The sequence below is a fragment of the Nematostella vectensis genome, chromosome 3 (assembly GCF_932526225.1).
Source record: "Nematostella vectensis chromosome 3, jaNemVect1.1, whole genome shotgun sequence".
Lineage (NCBI taxonomy): Eukaryota > Metazoa > Cnidaria > Anthozoa > Actiniaria > Edwardsiidae > Nematostella > Nematostella vectensis.
In genome coordinates, this window is record NC_064036.1 from 5,595,995 (window position 1) to 5,617,186 (window position 21,192).

The window sequence follows — 21,192 nt, forward strand, 5'->3', positions numbered from 1 at the left end:
GGCAAGGTCCAGGTAACACTGGTTGTCCAGGGCAAGGTCCAGGTAACACTGGTTGTCCAGGGCAGGGTTCAGGTAACACTGGCTAACCAGGGCAAGGTCCAGGTAACACTGGTTGTCCAGGGCAAGGTCCAGGTAACACTGGCTAACCAGGGCAAGGTCCAGGTAACACTGGTTATCCAGGGCAAGATCCAGGTAACACTGGCTAACCAGGGCAAGGTCCAGGTAACACTGGTTATCCAGGGCAAGATCCAGGTAACACTGGCTAACCAGGGCAAGGTCCAGGTAACACTGGTTATCCAGGTAACACTGGCTAACCAGGGCAAGGTCCAGGTAACACTGGCTAACCAGGGCAAGGTCCAGGTAACACTGGTTATCCAGGGCAAGTTCCAAGTAACACTGGTTATCCAGGGCGAGGTCCAGGCAACACCGGTTATCCAGGGCAAGGTCCAGGTAACACTGGCTAAGCAGGGCAGGGTTCATGGTAACACTGGTTATGCGAAGGTATTGTAGTCTGTGTTTTATAGATAGTTAATATCAATCTAAAGAGTATATATATTCACCCCTAGACTTCCTCTGGGTATATTTATGTACTAGTGGAGTAGTAGTCCATATGCTTTGATGTATTAGCTTGTACACAGGCGCTCGGAGTGAACACTAGCGACCCAAGTAAAGTGGACCAGGAGGCGAGCGAAGCGCTTCACCCAGCGTCTTCATCTTTCCCGGGGTGCCACAGGAATCCCAATAACACGAAATCCCTATTCCCGAAAAAAGCAAACCGGGTAGCCTGTATACAGCCTGTCTCGCAGCCGATGGACTCGTTACACAAGGCGGCGCTTGCCGTCAAAAAGGGGCGCAACATCGGACTAATTGCAATACAAGTTTTTTTTAACGGTTTCTTGCACAGAAAATACCCCTCTATAACAAACTAAAAGTCTAAGAAAAAGTCGGAGCAGGCAACCCTAAAAACGGACTTGAATTTTCCCATACAAGGCTTGTATGAAAAACCACATAGAGCTCCCAAATCATGAAACTCACGAAAAAAATATGTACTTTAGAAAAAAAGGAATTTATACCACTATAGATTACTAGAGATATATATTTCTACACGATTAGGATAAAAATTAACGTTATTTGAAGTAGTTCAGTTATTTTGGGTAAATGCACACGGATTTTTTATCCCTGTCACCACCACTTTGACCTTGCAAACATTTCGTGATGGAAACCGGTTTTTATACAAAACTAGTGCTTAGTTGCTCTTAATAGTGATAGTGTCATTGATTCAGTATAAAACTAGCCTGCTAGCAGGCGGTACTCGGTGTTATTATCGCGGAAAACCCTCTCCGTTCGGTGATCGGGCGCCAAAAACGGACGCCCTGCGGGTTTTCCGCAATGATGACACCAAGTACCGCCTGCAAGCAGACTAGTATAAAACAAGAAAGTATATGTACACATTTCTAATTCTTGTGGTATCGTTTTTTTTTAATTCTTAAATTTGAAAGTTTTTATAATTTCTTTAAAATTAAGAACCTATAACAGCTTATATTGATATATCGGTCCGGGTGGGATATTGTGTGAGCGCGTCACCTGTCAATCATTTGTTTAGTGACATGAAATGCAAAGTTGCTATCTCGTGTTTCCTTCATGACTTAGCAGGGATCGCACAGTTTCATACACGGTCGCGCTTACCAGGGCCTCGTAAATAAACCTCTTCCGCGCAGAGAAACCCCGATATCATGAGTAAAGGTGAGTAAGATTATTCTTGTTATAGATCATAATCTTTGCAACTGAAGTTGATTATAGTTATACGGCAGGACCTTATGGCAAAGTTGTTATAAACTCAGTCACATATTGAAAGAGCTGTACCAATTTTATATAATTCTAAAGTCGATTAGCTTTGTGAACGTATATCGTATGGAAAGATAAATGTATGGTAAGTTTTCAGAGGCTTTTCGAGGCGATGAAGCGTTAAAACATCAAATCAAAGAGTTGTAGGCCAAAACAAACTTTCAGTTAGCAAAATGACAATAATTTGTGATAAGCATTCATGACAGGGGCAATATGGCAAATAATGAGAAGATTTTTATAGAGACATGATTACTTCTTTTTTCTGTGGATCGCAACTGAGGCACAATTGCCTCGATTTGCCTATTCATCGGCATTACTAAAAAGCAGAACCGGCGGAACCGTTAAGGGGGGTATAGGGGAAGGAGTGTTATATAAGAATTAAGATTTATTCTTATAGCCGCATTGTCACCAGTTTACTTCCGGTCGATTACCTAACAATATCCGATGATTTTTAACGGAAAACGCGAAAAATATTTCAAAATATTGAAAGCAGTGTGTCTATTGGAAGTTTCTTTAAGGGTGTGATTGATAATTTAGAGCGGATGGCCTGTTAAATATCTCGGATTCTAATAGATTCTTTTGTCTTTTAACGGTTGAGGTTTCCGTCGGACCTCCTGAAGTAAACTGGTGACAATGCGGCTTTAATCCTTAAATAATAATATTGTTAACGGACTGGTAGTTTGCCATAATACTTTTTAGAAGGTAAAGGCTCATCATTGACCACTCAAATGTGCTACGTTATTTCACGCACATTGGACACTGTCATATGCAATTTGTCAAAAATTTCCGATGAAAGTTCCGGATAAGTAACAAAAAACATACTGTAAAACAAGCGCTCACGAACGTATCACACTATTTAACAATTTCTACGTGTTTGTAAACTCTCAGTCGTCCTGGATTCGTCACGGTGCTATGTGATGTTTGATGGGGCTAACACGAGCGTGACGAGTCCAGAGGCTACTAAGCTGGTGCTGTTGTATATTTGTATCTGTAATTGTATTTGCTCGCTTAGATGCCGCATTTTCGGTTAGGATAAATCGTAAAGAAAAGGACTTATTTCAAGTAGTCCGTTGCTTTCGCGTGGACTTATTCGATATATTTTATATCTTTATCGTTATAAAATAAAATAAACAGATTTTTCGAAAATAAATCGTAATCCTCGTATGGCATCACTATCCCTATATCCCCCTTCGCCCCTCACTCAAAATATGCTGGTTGCATTAGTTCCGCCGGTTCCAACGGTTGCTCTTTTTAGTAATGTCGCCTATTCGCTTCATTTGACTATTGTCTTCATATGATTGTTTCTTCTGATGCTTAGATTTGGTAGCTTTGATGGATTGTTTTTGTTACTCGTAAATGCTATGTAATAATGATTTTGATAATAGCAATTCCTAATTGAGGCACCCATATATATAGAGAGAGATAGCTAAGCCGTGATTTCGAGAGCAATAATTCCCCACTTTTATAAAGAGTGAACAGGCTCTTTAACAGCATTTCCAATTGGTTCTGCGACTCATCTGAACGACAACTCAATTTTGAGCAGGATTAGATTATGGGGCAATATTGGGGCCTATATTACAATCGAACCATATTACTGATATTGTATCTATTCCGTTAAATCCCCCCTTGAAAGGATTTTTAATATGGAACAGGAAGCGGGTAATGTCGAGTTTTGCTTCACGCGGGAGGTATAGGATTAGCTTTTTGATGTACGGACAATTGCACAGGAACCAACGATTACCTGCTATACAACAAGGAACAACAACTTTGCAATGACTCGGCAAAAACTATTTGCACCATAGCACATGGCAAGGTCAGGATGTCGTATCCTTCACCTGATACAGAAATAATTCTTTGGGATTTGGAGCTTTAAAATCTGGCAAATTAAATATACGATCCTTTAAAAGATTCTGGTTAATTTTCTTCTTTCTCTCTACATTGTAAATAGAGTACTTTAACACCTCAAGCGATTCCGTCCTCATTCCATTTCATTCCAATTTTACAATATCGCCTGGGAGGACTGTGGAATGTGGTTGTTTTTCGAGTGTTTTTCTACCTCGTTTGAATGCTCACATGCGCCTTGCTTTGTGACGCGCTTAGAAATGTTGCAAAGATATTGAAAAATAACAGGGAACTGGTGAAAATATTTCGTGATTTCGTCATGTTCGCTTCACTGAGCCCACTGAACATAATGTAAATTGTAACAAAGCAAAAGACGAAAATAAATAGTCTCTATTCTTATAAAGATCTCACAACAATCGCGGCACTAAGGGAGCGCTCTAACTCTAACGGGGTAAAGGGAAAAGGTTGGGCTCCGAAACTATTTAACCACTTAAAGGGGGACTCCTAGAAAGGGGGGACTCTGATATTTTATGAGCCTTTCCGGGTATTCCTTGGTGTTACGGAGAGTTTTGTTTTTGGTGCTCAAGGCCTGTGTACTATATTTCATTGTCTCGTTCTTTGTTTTTGGCTTTTGTTCCATTGTGTTTTTGGTGCTCCGTAACACCAAGAAACTACCGCCTCTCCGAGGTATTTAATACTTACATGTTAATAGATTATAATATAGATGACTTCCAGCTTTCCATTACTCACTTAACACCAGCATATAAGAACCTAGAATTTTCTAAATCAGACTGGACACGTTCTAATAAATCGGGCTGTTTAGTATATGAATTCGTTCTAACTTTTTCATTTACAACGAAGAGTAACAGTCACCTATAACAATAACTATTTTTCTAAGCATTATGAGTATTCCAAAATTTTTGTTTTCCTTTCAGTGAGTGCTGCTCAAAACAGGGTCCGTAACATCGCGGGTAAGTGAACCGCAACTTAAAGCAAAGCGGATGAAAAGACGAAAAGAAAGACAGGCAGACGGACAGACAGACAGACAGACACAAGTCAGACGGACGCAAGGAGAAACGGGGGGGGGGGGGGGCAGGCAGACAGACGAACAGATAGACACTAGATCGAAATTTTGGAAGCTCGGAGCGCCTTAGACAAGATCTCTTAAAACATCTCTAAAAATATAAATCTAACTCACCTTATTATAAACTCATTTTCTCAAACGTACACAATCAAATTCCAACCGACGTGCTGCAACTAGAGGAGAAAAAGACTGAGTGATCTTGTGTGTGTAAAGTTCACGCTGGTTGTTGTCTGACCCTGAAATCTTAAGCTACAAGGGGACTCATGTCACTCAGCAATAAACAGACTTTTATTATTGTAATATTTACTGACGGACAGACAGATAAACAGTGAAAGTCAGACAGATGAAGGGACAGACGGACGGACAGAGATCCACATACGAACCAATTGAATTGCGTGACAAACGCACCAGAAGGTGACCCTACCCATGGTTTAACAGGGCACTGCAAATGTGGACCTGGATATGCCACGCCCATAGCCGCCATGAGTGGGCCACGTGAACAGATCGTGTACCTGCCGTGTATCCATAACAACACACCTATCAACAAACCGGACTACCTCGCCACTGTTGACGTGGACCCCACCTCGCCAACATACAGTCAGGTAGCCACAAGGATTCATGAACCATCAGCTGCACATACGTCATATCACCAGCATTTTACCATTATCTTAGATGTTTCACATAAATACACTGGAAATGAACTTTTTAACTATTGACCGTCGGTTGTGTTTTTGTTTCAAGTTGAATTCTCTACTTCGTTTTTACTAAACCCAGGGTCAAGCCCTTTCTGGTTCCTATATCAACCAATGGCAGCCGTTTTTCTAAATGGCCCAAAAGCGCGCGGGATACCTATGATGTTCGTAAAACGCTAGGGTCTGGGCCTATTTCAAAATGGCGGCCTGCAAAATCACGAATTCCGGCAAGTTTATGTCGAAATTCGCGACGTACACAGTTGTGGGGCGACAAAAAAAGCGAAAACATCATTGAAGCGAACTTCTAAATGGTATGTAATGTCCTTATAAGGAATTGACCGAGTGAGCTAAAAAGAAACGACAGTTTTCAAAACAAGATTGATTGATTTAGCTTGAAGTGCGCTTCCCTTGAAGCCGTCATTATCTGATTGTATCCTATTTTCGACTCTAAATAGCTCTAATAAAAAGGTTTTGTATTTCCCCTTTGAATTCCGGTGTCTCTGTCGTCATCATCACATCATCCTTAGGTGATCCACAGGCTTCCCATGCCGTACATCGGAGATGAGTTGCACCATACCGGCTGGAACGCGTGCAGTAGTTGCTATGGAGACCCTAGCAAGAGCCGAAACCGACTGATCATGCCCGGCCTCATTTCATCACGTGTTTACGTTATCGACGTGTCCACAAACCCACGTGCTCCCAGAATTCATAGGGTGAGTGTCTTACTCCAAATATGGTAAATGATATTTTTATTTGTCATGTCGAATACTGGGAAACGCTGGTCCATTATTGGGGAAGGTTTGCCGTGGTATCATCTTCAGAAGCAGTATTTACTCACTCAGACACACACTCATAATTGTAATCTTTTGGATACTAAAAAAAAGATGAAATGTCGCGTGATTTACAATGTATCATATGGACAATTGCTCGTAAATAGCTTTTAAAACATGAAAATTGGTGCCATTTTCGTCTTACCGTTCCGTGATCAGTAACGTTTTTCTCTGCATGCGCCCTACGCCCTCATTAGTCATTTTCACTTGTTGATCTTCTCCGCCAATCCTGTAATTCATTTCCGCCCGTTCCCTCCGTCCACTCTCTCACTCGTGCGTTTCATTCTAAGATTGTTGAACCAGAGGAAGTATTTGCCAAGACCGGGGCCGCAAACCTTCATACAACTCACTGCCTGGGTAGCGGTGAGGTGATGATCAGTACACTCGGGACAGCAGACGGCAAAGCCAGAGGTTAGCAATAAGTCCCCTGTGAACAGCGTCAATACCAGCAGCCTTGCTGGCACCGCTACACCCCGCTGTCTTATATAGTATGTGAGAAGAAGAAAGAAAATTGTGACATCAACTGCAGAAACACTGCTTTAAAGAGGGCCTATCGCGCCGCCATTTTTTGCTCTCACTCGATGTCGAATCCATCGGCTTATTCAAGCGAGTAACCAAGATATTTTCAATCAAATATTGTCAATCACGTATCAGACTTCATTCGTAGATTGTTTCCTTACGAATTAACCTCTGTACTTTCAATGATAAACAATAACAAAGGAGTGGTTGCAAGTGACTAGCCTGACACTGCAACAGACGAGCAACAGTAGGCACAACAACGAAAATAACAATATCAACAACAAAATAGCAACAATTGCGGAGGATCTATGGGTAAGGCTGCGGGAATAGCATCCCCCCCTCGCCACCTCTGTGTGAGGAACATATAATTTCACAAATATTAAGTCACCTTCCCGTTTTGTTTGTTTGTTTGTTTGTTCTTGTTTGATTGTTTTGCAAACCTAAGAATCCAACCTAGAAAATCTCTCTGCAATCCCCTCTCTAAAAAACCCTTGGGTCCGCCCCTGATAAACCAAGTATTTTATTTTTTCCTCTTATCTTTTAGGTGGGTTCATTCTCCTGGACGGCGAGACGTTCCATGTAAAGGGTCAGTGGGAGAGGGATAATGTCGGTGTACCTATGGGTTACGACTTTTGGTACCAGCCTCGACATAACGTCCTCATGAGCACCGAGTGGGGCGCCCCGGAGGCTTTCATTCGGGGATTTTATCTGGAAGATCTAACTTCGAGTAAGTATGAGAGAGTTAGGGTGCAGATGGAGGGGGGGGGGCTTTCAGTCGGGGATTTTATCTGGAAGATCTAACTTCGAGTAAGTATGAGAGAGTTAGGGTGCAGATGGAGGGGGGGGGGGCTTTCAGTCGGGGATTTTATCTGGAAGATCTAACTTCGAGTAAGTATGAGAGAGTTAGGGTGCAGATGGAGGGGGGGGGGCTTTCAGTCGGGAATTTTATCTGGAAGATCTAACTTCGAGTAAGTATGAGAGAGTTAGGGTGCAGATGGAGGGGGGGGGGGCTTTCAGTCGGGAATTTTATCTGGAAGATCTAACTTCGAGTAAGTATGAGAGAGTTAGGGTGCAGATGGAGGGGGGGGGGGGGCTTTCAGTTGGGGTTTAGCGCGAGCGCAGGATGGTTCTAGGCTTTTTCTGGAGGGTAACTTGAAGTCAGTTATAACATCGGATGGTAAGAGAGGAGTTGAAGAATGTTTGAACGCGCGGGGCAGGATACTTCAGTGAAGGACCTCTATCTGTAAGACCTAGTAAGGAGTACAAACATCTGGGACGGGTCAAAATGAAAGGAGGAGAGTAGGTACAAGACAAATGAATTATTAAACCCGCCATGGCTATTTTTCTATTTGTAGACAAGTTCGGCTCCCACGTTCACGTTTGGGACTGGACCACACACGAGAAAGTCCAAACCATGGATTTGGGATTCGGTACTATTCCCTTGGAGATCAGATTCCTGCACGACCCCAGTCAACCACAGGGATTTACTGGCTGTGCCCTCAGCTCAACTATCGTCAGGCTCTTCAAAACCCCGGTAGGAGGATAGCAGTCAAAACGTGTGGAGGCGCAAAAGCGTGCCGTTCTTTTGTGACAGTATAATATATATGTTCCATTTTTCATTTTTCCATGCAAGAGCCTCTAACATGTTACTTGATCTGTGGTGGATGAGAAAGCTTTATTGAAACAGTTTATTGATTTGTGTTTGATTTAGGACAACTCTTGGAGCCACGAAACCGTTATCACTGTGCCGCCCAAGAAAGTAGAGGGCTGGGTCCTACCGGAAATGCCTGGTAAGATGCATACGAGAGGAAACTACTTTTAAAGGGGCTTGCTATTCGGTTTTTCGTGGGCCACGATTTACTAAACATCTGCTCCAACAGGAGAGCAAGGTCCTAGCGTAAGAGGCCAACACAAATATTTGTCGTTCACTTGGTCATTCACCTGAAATGTTTGCAGTTCACAAAAAATTAAATCCTTATCATGGCTGAAATGGAACATGGCTAAATGGAAAGTTCAATGCCTATAATCGATGCGCAAATGATGATTTAGCGCCTTTAAAGGTTTGTTTCCATATGATCGCATTCGGTCGCGTACGATCGCAGATACCATCATATAGAAACTCATCCTGCGACAGGGGCGTAGCCAGGGGGTGGCCCAGGGGGCCCGGGCCCCCCTTCAAGCAGCCAAAAATACAGCAGATGTATGAGACATTATCTAAAATACAGGAGAAAATGCCCTAAAAGGGCCTTTTGGGCTCCCTCATGCTAAAAATCCTGGCTACGCCGCTGTGCGACCGTGTGCGATTGAGTGCGCTCAATCGCACACAGTGTGATCATATAGAAACCACTTTGCGATTGGTTGCGATAGTACGGTCAAATAAGCTGCGATCGTACGGTCAAATCAGCTGCGATCGTGTGTTCTTGAGTTCGATCATATGGAAACCTTAATGAAATAAGACATTAAAATTTATGATAGTCACAAGAAACAAGAGCTTGTGAATTGAAGTATAACCTCCCTGTTCCCAGGTCTTATCACGGATATCTTGATCTCTCTGGATGACAAGTACCTGTACTTCAGTAACTGGCTTCAGGGAGATCTGAGACAGTACGACATCACAGATCCCAGGAACCCTAAGCTAACTGGAAGGGTGAGGTGTTTTCTGTCATTGTTTTAATTAGTCTTGAGTGGAAATTTGAAAGAGGTTGCTTTTAGCCGCACCCCCTTCCATGTCCGCCACCCCCTATTCCCTCTCCTTCTCCACGGTCCTTCTCCAAGTTGCTTTAGGCCTTCCCAGGCCGCGTACCCAGGATTGGCCGAGGGGGGGGTTCATAGGTATCATATGCAAAAAGCATAGTAAGGAAAGACCCACTTTTTGGCCCTGTGTGCGCGCCTGCTTCCTATCTTTTTTTCTCTCGGGTGCTCATATCATGGCTACATTACATTACAGAGACATTCTCGAGACATTCTGTCTCAGCACATCTTTTTCAATCTTCTCCTTTTAACTCCCCTGCTTAGCGGCCCCATATTAGGACTCAGTGGTTACATGTAAAAATAAATAATAAAAAATAAATATAGCATTTATATAGCGCTTATACAAACCATGTTCTAAGCGCTTCACATTTTAAATCCTATTATATATTAAGAACGTCAATTCCTTGAGAATTGAGAAACACAAGCTCAAATATAAGGCCGAGAAACAGAAAAATACCATCCATGTCTCAACCGGGAATCGAACCCGTTTCAGCTGAAGTGAGAGGCCCCATACGCTGACGCGCTAACACACTGGGCCACCCGTGATCCTGTAGATTATAAAAAAAGCTGATATCGACTTTTATTGTCGTCAGCTTTTCATTGGTGGCAGCATGACGCGTAACAGCGCCGTGAAGATGATTCCTGATGACGACCTGCAAGAGGCGCCCATGGAGTGTTACGTGAAGGGAAAGAAGGTGGAGGGAGGACCGCAGATGATTCAACTCAGCCTGGACGGCAAGCGGCTGTATGTCACTACCTCACTATACAGCAATTGGGACAAACAGTTTTACCCGGAGTTAGTTAAGTATGTAGGGACCTTCTCGCTAATACGGTTGTAATAATAACAACAACAACGACGATTATGGTGGTTGTGGTGGTGATGACGACGATGAGAGTAATGATGATGGTGGTGATGATAATGACAACAATCATAATCATCATTGCCGTTGCCATATAAACCAAACTTATTTTATTACCCCCTAACTATCGTGTCTATTTACAGAAAAGGCGCTATGCTGCTCGTGGTCGATGTGGACCATGTAAACGGTGGTATGATGCTCAACAAAGACTTCTTGGTGGACTTTGGCGAGGAACCGGATGGTCCCACCCTGGCCCACGAGGTCCGTTATCCTGGGGGTGACTGCTCCTCGGACATTTGGCTCTAGACACGATAACGCAACAAACTGGATAATGGACTAGATAAGAAACTTTTATATGAATAGCTTTTTAAAAAGCGTGGGAATAAAATATTGGGTAAAAAACAGGTCCTTTTTGTAGATCATAAATGTCTCTTCTCTTGGTCTCGGGAGCTTACGGTTTTACGCTGAGTCAAAAATTGTAAACTCAGAGGTGGAATTAAGAACATATAGAAATCTACGGAGGGTTGATGGACCCCCATTTTACATGGACCCATTGACATTCTCCCAACACCTCCCCCCCCACTTCAAGATCGCTGTCTTTCAAGCTCTCAAGGTACGTGGTTAAATAGGGCTTGTGTGGATGCGGTATGCGGTGCGGAATGCCTTAGAAAACTCTAATCGTGGATTTCTGCACTTTAAAGTAGCTATTCCTACAAGGTTATTATAAGCGGGTCCCCAGCACATAGAAAGAGCCTTGTCTGCCGCCAAGCAAAAAACAAACAAACAAACAAAACAATTATTTCGCAAGTATTATATGGGCTGATTTGAACTCACAAATGCTAAAAAGCATTTTTTTCTAATCTACTTTATGTTTATTTTTACGAGTAGATTGGAACACCCTCTTGAACCAGCTAACAAAAGCGATGTTTAAAACTAAGAGGTTTCAAATTAAAATTAAACTTTAACTGCCATGAATTGGTGGCATTTTAAACATATTAGACATTTCCTGTCTCAGAGATTCCCTGTCTAAGAAATTTCCCTGTCTAAGAATTCCCTGTCTAAGAGATTCCTAGCCTGCGTCCAGCCGGAAATAGTTTCATGATTAATAATGGAACTATTTCTGGCTGCACGCAGGCTAAGAGTGATTCCTTTCTAAGCTATCTCTCGATATCTCTGACTAACAAAGCTTCGAACATAAAATAAACTTGATTAATCAAAAGATACGCTCTACTGAAAATATAATCACAATACCAAAGCTTGAAACCTCTTCTCAATATTGTATAATTTACTGCTCAAAATATGTCCCTTGAATGATATAAGGGTAAACATCATTACCAATTTCAAACAAAAATAAAAACCAAATAGAACCCCTAATAAACATAATTTGTGCCTATGAACAATAATAATAACCGAAATCTCAAGTAATTCTAATTATTTACAAGTAATCTGATGCTTTTCCTCTAAAAATCGTTTTCACACATGCAAACAGGTATGATAAAAATATATTAAATCTATTTCTTGTTTACAATTATGTTTGCCAAAGTTAAAAATATGGACTATTTTAAGATTTTTACATATACCTTGACGAAATGATGCTCTTGCACTAAACAATCATCTCCCATCACTAAGTTCTAATAATTTATTCCAGCGATTCGCATAGAAAAAAGCTGCTTTACCTTCAAGAACCAAGACCTCGTACCCATTCCTCCTTAAGCTCACGTTTCTCAATCACTGCACAACCACTGATTGATAATTTGATCTAGTGTCAGAAGAAGGACCATTCTATCTATATTTGAGGAAATACCGAGAATGTTACCTCTCTGGGAAATAAACAAAAAGCAAACCTTTGCTTAAAAGTCAGTGGGGTCCCGTGAACAAAATATAGAGTTGGAAAAAAAAAAATCAGTAATACCCCGTCTGATTAAATGATCGGTGCTTGATAAAGCAGACAACTCTATTACTAGCATCGCTCTCTAAGGGCAATCTCTTGTGGTGCAACCCTTTTTCTAAGAATTATCTAATCTGGAACTTCTGTGCATCTTGTTGTATTACGCTCATTTCCAGTCTTCTGGCGGTTCACGAAGGCAAAGCTAGACGCGGTAGCCTGGGCTCTGAGTTGGCAAAAAAGTTTTTTTTTAGTATGTACCTAAGGGATCTATCAGACATGGGGATAAAGGCGCGGCTCACAACTACCATGAAAGCAAAAAGGTCTATTTTGCCCCTTCCCCCCTCCCTTACCCTAAGCATACAAAGTAAACGCAACAGATGTCCAATAGAACAAGCGATTCTTGCTTATTTTCACATTTAAGAAGGAAACTTAATGCAATTATTTAATGTAGAGAAAAGGGCCAAAAATACCTAGTGTCTAAAACGCGTAAACGGGATTTTGAAACAACACCCTCTATCCAATAACCCCCCCCCCCCCCCCACCCCTCTCCCCCTCTTGGGGACCAGAAAAAAATCCAGGGGCCTTTTACGGTAATTAGGGTAATTACGGTAATTAAGGTAATTAGGGTAAACTGTTTTTGCCCTCCCGAGTCTCGAAAAGATTTTTTAGACCAATACACAATTCTCCTACGCGCGCTACCATGGCAACCAAGCTTTCAAGTTTGCCAATCTTCTTTTCATAGAGATTTCTATCAGTTTTGGAGTTATACATACGGCTTTTGAAAGATAATGTAGTTGAGAATTGGCACCTTTATCCTTATTGGTTAACTTTTTTAGGTTATCCTTATTGGTTAACTTTTTTAGGTTGCCATGGTAACCCGTGCTGCACTCCTATCCCTTACTTTACTGCAACTTTAAATATTTTGCGAACTCTGGTCAACAATTTCCAACCGCCGAACCGTCTTCTGGCTACTTTCACTCAAACAAACGTAATTACATTTGCTTGCAGTGAGGTGACGGGATTTAAAGCCATTTCAGTGCTGGCAATAAATCCGCTTCAAGGACTTTGAATGACGGAGGTCAGAAGCCAATTGTTAGAAATGTCGGCGAGAGTTCGCAGAATATAAGAAACGGCAGTAAGTTATTTTTCAGATCAATTTAAAACTGCTTGGGTGCAAGATCGTATTTTTTGGGGTACGTTTTAACTGCTTTTTTCATAAGCCATGGACCACTGGGGTTTACTGTTAAATTGTTAGTTTAATTTTATATGACGCCTTTTTCTTGGGACAAGGCCGTAATTATCACTTTAATCTTTATTCCAAATACTTTAGCTACAACAATCGTTACAAATGAACAAACAAACAAGACAAATAAGCAAACGAATAGACATACAAACAAGAAACCAAACAACTAAGCAAACAAACTAACATTAGATTACAGTTAAGCAGGATAGAGAGTGCGAGTAAGGTTAAAGATTTTCTCGCCAAATTACAAAAGCATAAGAGGGCTCAAGTAGTTTAGAAGATACCTAAAGAAGGAGTTTAGTGTGATTTACAGAAGTGCCAGGGACTTATCGCCAATGATTAACAAACGTATGTTTTTTTTCTTGTAAGAATTAAAGTGTGGTTTATAAGATACCTAACGAAACCGTTTAGCGGGATTTAAGGTTATATAAAGGTCTAAACATCAAAGGTAAACGTATGGTTTATTCTAGAAAGAGTTTAAATGTGGTTTATAAGAGACCAGAAGAGGTTCATGTCCAAACGTTTTCATTGCCAAAGAAGAGCAAAGTATGGTTTATAAAGTATGGTTTATAAAGAGTTTAAAAATGGTTTATAAAGAGTTTACGAATGGTTTATAAAGTATGGTTTAAAAAGAGTTTAAGTATGGTTTATAAAGAGTTTAAGAATGGTTTATTAAGAGCAAAGAGGCTCGACCCTCATAGCTAAGGGGAACGTTTATTCGTCTGGGTTTTACTTGTGGAAAGAGAGACGTGCGTACGCTTGGTATAATGACAGCAACCAGAAGCAAGTGATGTCACTTAGGGTGCAAGGATTTTTTTACGTCATGCAAAGATAGTTTTCCTTATGCCATGCAAGCACGGTTTTTCTTATGACATGCAAACATGGCTTATACAACAGGCGGCGAGCATGCGATAAGTAGCTCAGCGGTATGTCGCGCATGCGCAAATGTCTCACCTCATTTCGAGGTATGTAGATTACAGATGGACGAGGTTAAGAAAGATAATCATTGCCAGTTATTTCATTCAAGTCTTTCATGAGCCCTTCAAGGCCAGCTAATTCTTTGTCTAGATCGGCGACAACTTCACCCTGAGGGGAGAGGTGTAAAAGTAAGTATCAACCCTAACAGGGGTGGGCTCGATCACCAGCCGCGCAGTACAAGACGCCGGCTGGAAGTAGAGTCTATAGCAGGCATTTACATGGACAAGCTATTGTAAAAAAAGGCCCCCATTGAATAATAAAAGGCAAAGGCATTCCAAAATTTCTAGCATATTGTTCTTACTCTTTGGATTAGATTTTGAGTGACATGGCTCATTCGAATTCATTCTCAGCTCTGTCAAATGAATTGAACAAGAACATCCAAATGTTAAATCGCCAAATCCTAGGATGTTACTTGATACACACTTATGCCTGCTTATGCGAGAAAGCAAACAATAAAGCACGTGGAAATGGGAGAAAGCGAGCTTGTTAAGCAGCGATGAAGTGTGCAAATGCAACGAGCTGAAACAGAGGGTGATGGACAAAGAGATGAAAGGTTGTCTAAGAACAACGGGGTCAAGTTGAATTGAAATCAGAAAAATATAAGAAGGTACAACATGTAAAAGAGAAATGGATGTGATGAGAAAACCTACGGAAACCTCATCGTAAGCACTAAACATCATATTAGGAAAGAAAATCTTTAGTTACAGCATATCAAAGTAGTTTCCGGATGACCGCTTAGGCGCGTAAATGTTTTCCCGCCTAAAATATTGTAGTCTCCGGATAACCGGTTGCGCGCGTAAATGTTTTCCCGCCTAAAATCTTGTAATTCCCGGATGCGCACAATTATGGTGTCTAGTGCTTGCGACACGTTGGCAGATTGTTCTGCTATTACAAATTCCAAATTCCTTTCAAATTGTCAAGACGAGAGAAAAATGAGTTGAAACACGAAAAGACAAAGGAAAATGAGCGACTTACTGCGTCTCTCTGCTGTTTAGGACTGTACACTTCGTTGTAAGTTGGTGGCGGTGACCGTACTCCGTTAGGAGATCGGGGCATGGCGGGTCTGTTATACCCCACAGGAGGGAGTTGGATGTCGTCTTTGGGCGCTGATGACGTCACTTGTGGGACCTGAGTGTAGATGTTGTGGCTTAACTTCCCCCCTTTGTTAGATTGTTTTATTTTACTTAAAACTCAGTTTTCTTGAACCAGTTACTTGAATTTTCTGACCTGGTGTCAGAACTATAGCTTTGTCTCTGTTTAATTTTGTGAACACTAGACAATCATATTTCTCGTAATGTGTCTTATAGTTTGCTTCATTTTTTCATCAGCATCAGCCTATATCCTTTATCGTCAACTAGGTGACGGATTTGGTGATGCAAGTTTTATATCGAGGTCACCCCTGTCGGTAAGTGACTGGTTATGTTAGTTTATAGGAAGGGTAAGCTTTTTATTAAGGTCAATTTAGAATTAGTCGGTAATTAGGTTATGGAGTTGGTGAGCTTTTACATTAAGATCACTGGCAGTAGCAATAAAGTAGCTGTTAGTTTATTTACGGTTGAGGTAAGGGTTTAAATAACAGCACTTATTAGAAATCAGAATCAGGTAAAGTCAGTTTATAAGTGGGACCAGGGGAGGAGTCCCATAAAGGGGAGACCGAAGCAAGGGTTTCAAGAAAGGGGGGTGGATTCATGGTTCTTGCGTGGATTTCCTTATATTTCTTGTTATTTTTGAGGCAAATATATGATAATAGGGGGGGGGGGGGGGGGGGGGCGCTCGGCCCGCCCCCTAGATCAGCCCCTCGGGACTTGGGGATTTGATTGAGTTGTAAAATCAATTAGTGACTGGGTTAAAGCCGCATTGTCACCAGTTTACTTCAGGTCGATTACGTAGCAATCTCCGATGATTTTTAACGGAAAACGCGAAAAATATTTCAAAATATTGAAAGCAGTGTGTCTATTGGAAGTTTCTTCGAGGATGTGATCGATAATTTAGAGCGGATGGCCTGTTAAATATCTCGGATTCTAATAGATTCTTTTGTCTTTTAACGGTTGAGGTTTCCGTCGGACCTCCGGAAGTAAACTGGTGACAATGCGGCTTTAAGAGGAGGGATAAGCTTTATTGTCAGCAAATCCCACTAGTCCATCCCTGGTTACCTTGTAATGCGGTCCGTTGTCTTGGAATGTGGGTATCGGCGGTCTGATTGGCTGCTGGTGATCCAGGTCATAAGACTGGGATCTCTGTGGTGGCGAGGAGATCAGCGGTTCGGTAGAGTTGTCTAATGAGCCGCTGCGTGGGAACTGAGCACTATTATGCCGCATTGGCGTGCTGGTTATCGGGTACTTGGAGCCTACGAGTGAATACAACGAGTTTGGTTATCGGGTACTTGGAGCCTACGAGTGAATACAACGAGTTTGGTTATCGGGTACTTGGAGCCTACGAGTGAATACAACGAGTGAATACAACGAGTTTGGTTATCGGGTACTTGGAGCCTACGAGTGAATACAAAGAGTGAATACAACGAGTTTGGTTATCGGGTACTTGGAGCCTACGAGTGAATACTACAAGTTTGGTTATCGGGTACTTGGAGCCTACGAGTGAATACAAAGAGTGAATACAACGAGTTTGGTTATCGGGTACTTGGAGCTAAGAGTGAATACAACGAGTTTGGTTATCGGGTACTTGGAGCCTACGAGTGAATACAAAGAGTTTGGTTATCGGGCACTTAGAGCCTACGAGTGAATACAACAAGTTTGGTTATCGGGTACTTGGAGCCTACGAGTGAATACAAAGAGTGAATACAACGAGTTTGGTTATCGGGTACTTGGAGCCTACGAGTGAATACAACAAGTTTGGTTATCGGGTACTTGGAGCCTACGAGTGAATACAACAAGTTTGGTTATCGGGTACTTGGAGCCTACGAGTGAATACAAAGAGTGAATACAACAAGTTTGGTTATCGGGTACTTGGAGCCAAGAGTGAATACAACGAGTGAATACAACAAGTTTGGTTATCGGGTACTTGGAGCCTACGAGTGAATACAAAGAGTGAATACAACAAGTTTGGTTATCGGGTACTTGGAGCCTACGAGTGAATACAAAGAGTGAATACAACAAGTTTGGTTATCGGGTACTTGGAGCCAAGAGTGAATACAAAGAGTGAATACAACAAGTTTGGTTATCGGGTACTTGGAGCCAAGAGTGAATACAACAAGTTTGGTTATCGGGTACTTGGAGCCAAGAGTGAATACAACAAGTTTGGTTATCGGGTACTTGGAGCCAAGAGTGAATACAACGAGTGAATACAACAAGTTTGGTTATCGGGTACTTGGAGCCTACGAGTGAATACAAAGAGTGAATACAACAAGTTTGGTTATCGGGTACTTGGAGCCTACGAGTGAATACAAAGAGTGAATACAACAAGTTTGGTTATCGGGTACTTGGAGCCTACGAGTGAATACAACAAGTTTGGTTATCGGGCACTTTGAGCCTACGAGTGAATACAAAGAGTGAATACAACAAGTTTGGTTATCGGGTACTTGGAGCCTACGAGTGAATACAAAGAGTGAATACAACAAGTTTGGTTATCGGGTACTTGGAGCCTACGAGTGAATACAACAAGTTTGGTTATCGGGCACTTGGAGCCAAGAGTGAATACAACGAGTTTGGTTATCGGGTACTTAGAGCCTACGAGTGAATACAACGAGTTTGGTTATCGGGTACTTGGAGCCTACGAGTGAATACAACGAGTTTGGTTATCGGGTACTTGGAGCCTACGAGTGAATACAATGAGTTTGGTTATCGGGTACTTGGAGCCTACGAGTGAATACAACGAGTTTGGTTATCGGGTACATGGAGCCTACGAGTGAATACAACGAGTTTGGTTATCGGGTACATTTTAAAAGCTTGTGAGTGACGGAAGTGAAGGAAGAAAGAGAAACAGAAAGAAGGGAAATAATAAGAAATGAAAACGAAATGCAGAAAGCACACTATATAGACCAATGAACCACGTTAAGAGTAAACATCTATACTATAGGTCCTATTTACATAGTTATTGTTGTATTTACTGTTTTTTTTTCTATAAGAACTGAGGTGTGTCGTTCTTTTGTCGGCCTTCGAGTATTGTGGAGTTACCCCAAGTTGACAGTGTTTACAAGAAATGTTCAGGTTACAGAGATAATCATCTGCTCTATTCGCTGTCTCTTTTTCTTGAGCTTAGAGCTATTGAGTTATTTACAGTACCGCTATAAACATGCTGTGCTAAGTTGAGCCCTCCTCTGGCAAATTGTCCCTTGCAAACCTAGGTAACCATAACAGTAAAACCCTATACACACAATCTCGGCATTGTTTCTGGTACAGGCTCGCCTGGTTGACTTCGAATTAAAGGCAATAATGGCATAGCATCGTGCAGCATACTACAATTACACTGTGCATTCCTCGAGCTAGTGACGCTACGTATTTTACAAGTGCACCGGCGCTGTTACTCCGGGGATTTAAATCCCTTACAAGTATATTACCAGTAGAATGTTATTTTTTATAAGGATAGAGATACGTACGTTTTTTGCGAAACAAGACCGAAGGCATTCGCACAATTCTTACACTAATGGCGCCAGACCAGTAGAATGTTATTTCTTATAAGGATAGCGATACGTACGTTTTTTGCGAAACAAGACCGAAGGCATTCGCACAATTCTTACACTAATGGCGCCAGACCAGTAGAATGTTATTTTTTATAAGGATAGCGATACGTACGTTTTTTGCGAAACAAGACCGAAGGCATTCGCACAATTCTTACACTCATGGCGTCAGACCCCCTTCCCCTAACTCAACCCCCGTTGAAAAAAACCTGTTATATTTTTGCTGGCGGTCACCATACCAAGAATTTGGCGCCAACCCGAGTAGCTATCAGTGGATTTTATTACTCAAAAGAATATGCATCGTAGGGCGCAGTTGTTCTTGGTGGTCACTTAACTGCATCGGAAACTTAAGATGACTTTTGGATAAGCAACGATATTAGTCATCGATGGTTGCCAATCCCAATTGTTAATCCCGTACGCGGACCTCCTGGACCCGGTTCCTAGAAAGCAGGTTAAACAAGGGTCAAAAAAACGTTCTTATCCAATCAAATGTCCCAATAGTCAATCGTTCTTATCCAATCAAATGTCCCAATAGCCATACGTGTCACTAGGTTAGCCATAGCCTGCTTTCTAGGAACCAGGCCCTGATCTCTTAATGACTAGTAAACATAAGAATTGCCGAGCATTACTCTTTTTCTCTCAACGTTCATTGATCAGTAGAAATTCACTGACTCACGGGCCTCTTTAAAGTTAGAAGCATCATATTTGCGATTTATTACTTGTTAACCGGGGCAGGGTCCAAAGTAACACTGGTTATCCATGGCAAGGTCCAGGTAACACTGGTTATCCAGGTCAAGATCCAGGTAACACTGGTTATCCAGGTAACACTGGCTAACCAGGGCAAGGTCCAGGTAACACTGGTTATCCAGGGCAAGGTCCAGGTAACACTGGTCATCCAGGGCAAGGTCCAGATAACACTGGTTATCCAGGGCAAGATCCAGGTAACACTGGTTATCCAGGGCAAGATCCAGGTAACACTGGTTATCCAGGGCAAGGTCCAGGTAACACTGGTTGTCCAGGGCAAGGTCCAGGTAACACTGGTTGTCCAGGGCAGGGTTCAGGTAACACTGGCTAACCAGGGCAAGGTCCAGGTAACACTGGTTGTCCAGGGCAAGGTCCAGGTAACACTGGCTAACCAGGGCAAGGTCCAGGCAACACTGGTTATCCAGGGCAAGATCCAGGTAACACTGGCTAACCAGGGCAAGGTCCAGGTAACACTGGTTATCCAGGGCAAGATCCAGGTAACACTGGCTAACCAGAGCAAGGTCCAGGTAACACTGGTTATCCAGGGCAAGATCCAGGTAACACTGGCTTACCAGGGCAAGGTCCAGGTAACACTGGTTATCCAGATAACACTGGCTAACCAGGACAAGGTCCAGGTAACACTGGTTATCCAGGGCAAGGTCCAGGTAACACTGGTCATCCAGGGCAAGGTCCAGGTAACACTGGTTATCCAGGGCAAGATCCAGGTAACACTGGTTATCCAGGGCAAGATCCAGGTAACACTGGTTATCCAGGGCAAGGTCCAGGTAACACTGGTTGTCCAGGGCAAGGTCCAGGTAACACTGGTTGTCCAGGGCAGGGTTCAGGTAACACTGGCTAACCAGGGCAAGGTCCAGGTAACACTGGTTGTCCAGGGCAAGGTCCAGGTAACACTGGCTAACCAGGGCAAGGTCCAGGTAACACTGGTTATCCAGGGCAAGATCCAGGTAACACTGGCTAACCAGAGCAAGGTCCAGGTAACACTGGTTATCCAGGGCAAGATCCAGGTAACACTGGCTAACCAGGGCAAGGTCCAGGTAACACTGGTTATCCAGGTAACACTGGCTAACCAGGGCAAGGTCCAGGTAACACTGGCTAACCAGGGCAAGGTCCAGGTAACACTGTATATCCAGGGCAAGGTCCAAGTAACACTGGTTATCCAGGGCAAGGTCCAGGCAACACTGGTTATCCAGGGCAAGGTCCAGGTAACACTGGCTAAGCAGGGCAGGGTTCATGGTAACACTGGTTATGCGAAGGTATTGTAG

General features: G+C 42.4%; 2 protein-coding genes across 6 annotated transcripts; one reads left to right on the top strand and one right to left on the bottom strand.

The window, feature by feature from the left end:
- The first annotated feature begins 1,593 nt into the window (after positions 1–1,593).
- LOC5512750 (methanethiol oxidase-like) lies at positions 1,594–10,966 on the top strand. Of its 3 annotated transcripts, none has more exons than XM_048725530.1 (11): positions 1,594–1,743; positions 4,623–4,658; positions 5,210–5,373; positions 5,991–6,176; positions 6,584–6,704; positions 7,357–7,539; positions 8,168–8,346; positions 8,524–8,602; positions 9,338–9,459; positions 10,157–10,308; positions 10,567–10,966. In XM_048725530.1, exons 1-11 carry the CDS (start codon positions 1,734–1,736, stop codon positions 10,727–10,729), a joined length of 1,395 nt encoding a protein of 464 aa, XP_048581487.1. In that variant the 5' UTR covers positions 1,594–1,733; the 3' UTR covers positions 10,730–10,966. The 3 variants fall into 3 exon arrangements, with proteins under 3 accessions (XP_048581487.1, XP_048581486.1, XP_048581488.1); XM_048725529.1 differs by having other exon boundaries at positions 1,595–1,743; positions 10,157–10,368; XM_048725531.1 differs by lacking the exon at positions 7,357–7,539 and having other exon boundaries at positions 1,595–1,743; positions 10,157–10,368.
- A 253-nt stretch (positions 10,967–11,219) lies between these two features.
- LOC125561346 lies at positions 11,220–19,328 on the bottom strand. 3 transcript variants are annotated; one of them, XM_048725538.1, is made up of 5 exons: positions 19,281–19,328; positions 16,686–16,879; positions 15,508–15,660; positions 14,509–14,640; positions 11,220–12,534 (listed from the first exon to the last, which is right to left on the bottom strand). In XM_048725538.1, the coding sequence occupies exons 1-4, from the start codon at positions 19,306–19,308 to the stop codon at positions 14,545–14,547; spliced, it is 471 nt and encodes a 156-aa protein (XP_048581495.1). In that variant the 5' UTR covers positions 19,309–19,328; the 3' UTR covers positions 11,220–12,534; positions 14,509–14,544. The 3 variants fall into 3 exon arrangements, with proteins under 3 accessions (XP_048581495.1, XP_048581494.1, XP_048581496.1); XM_048725537.1 differs by lacking the exon at positions 19,281–19,328 and adding an exon at positions 19,085–19,124; XM_048725539.1 differs by lacking the exons at positions 14,509–14,640; positions 19,281–19,328 and adding an exon at positions 19,085–19,124.
- Between the last annotated feature and the right edge of the window lie 1,864 nt (positions 19,329–21,192).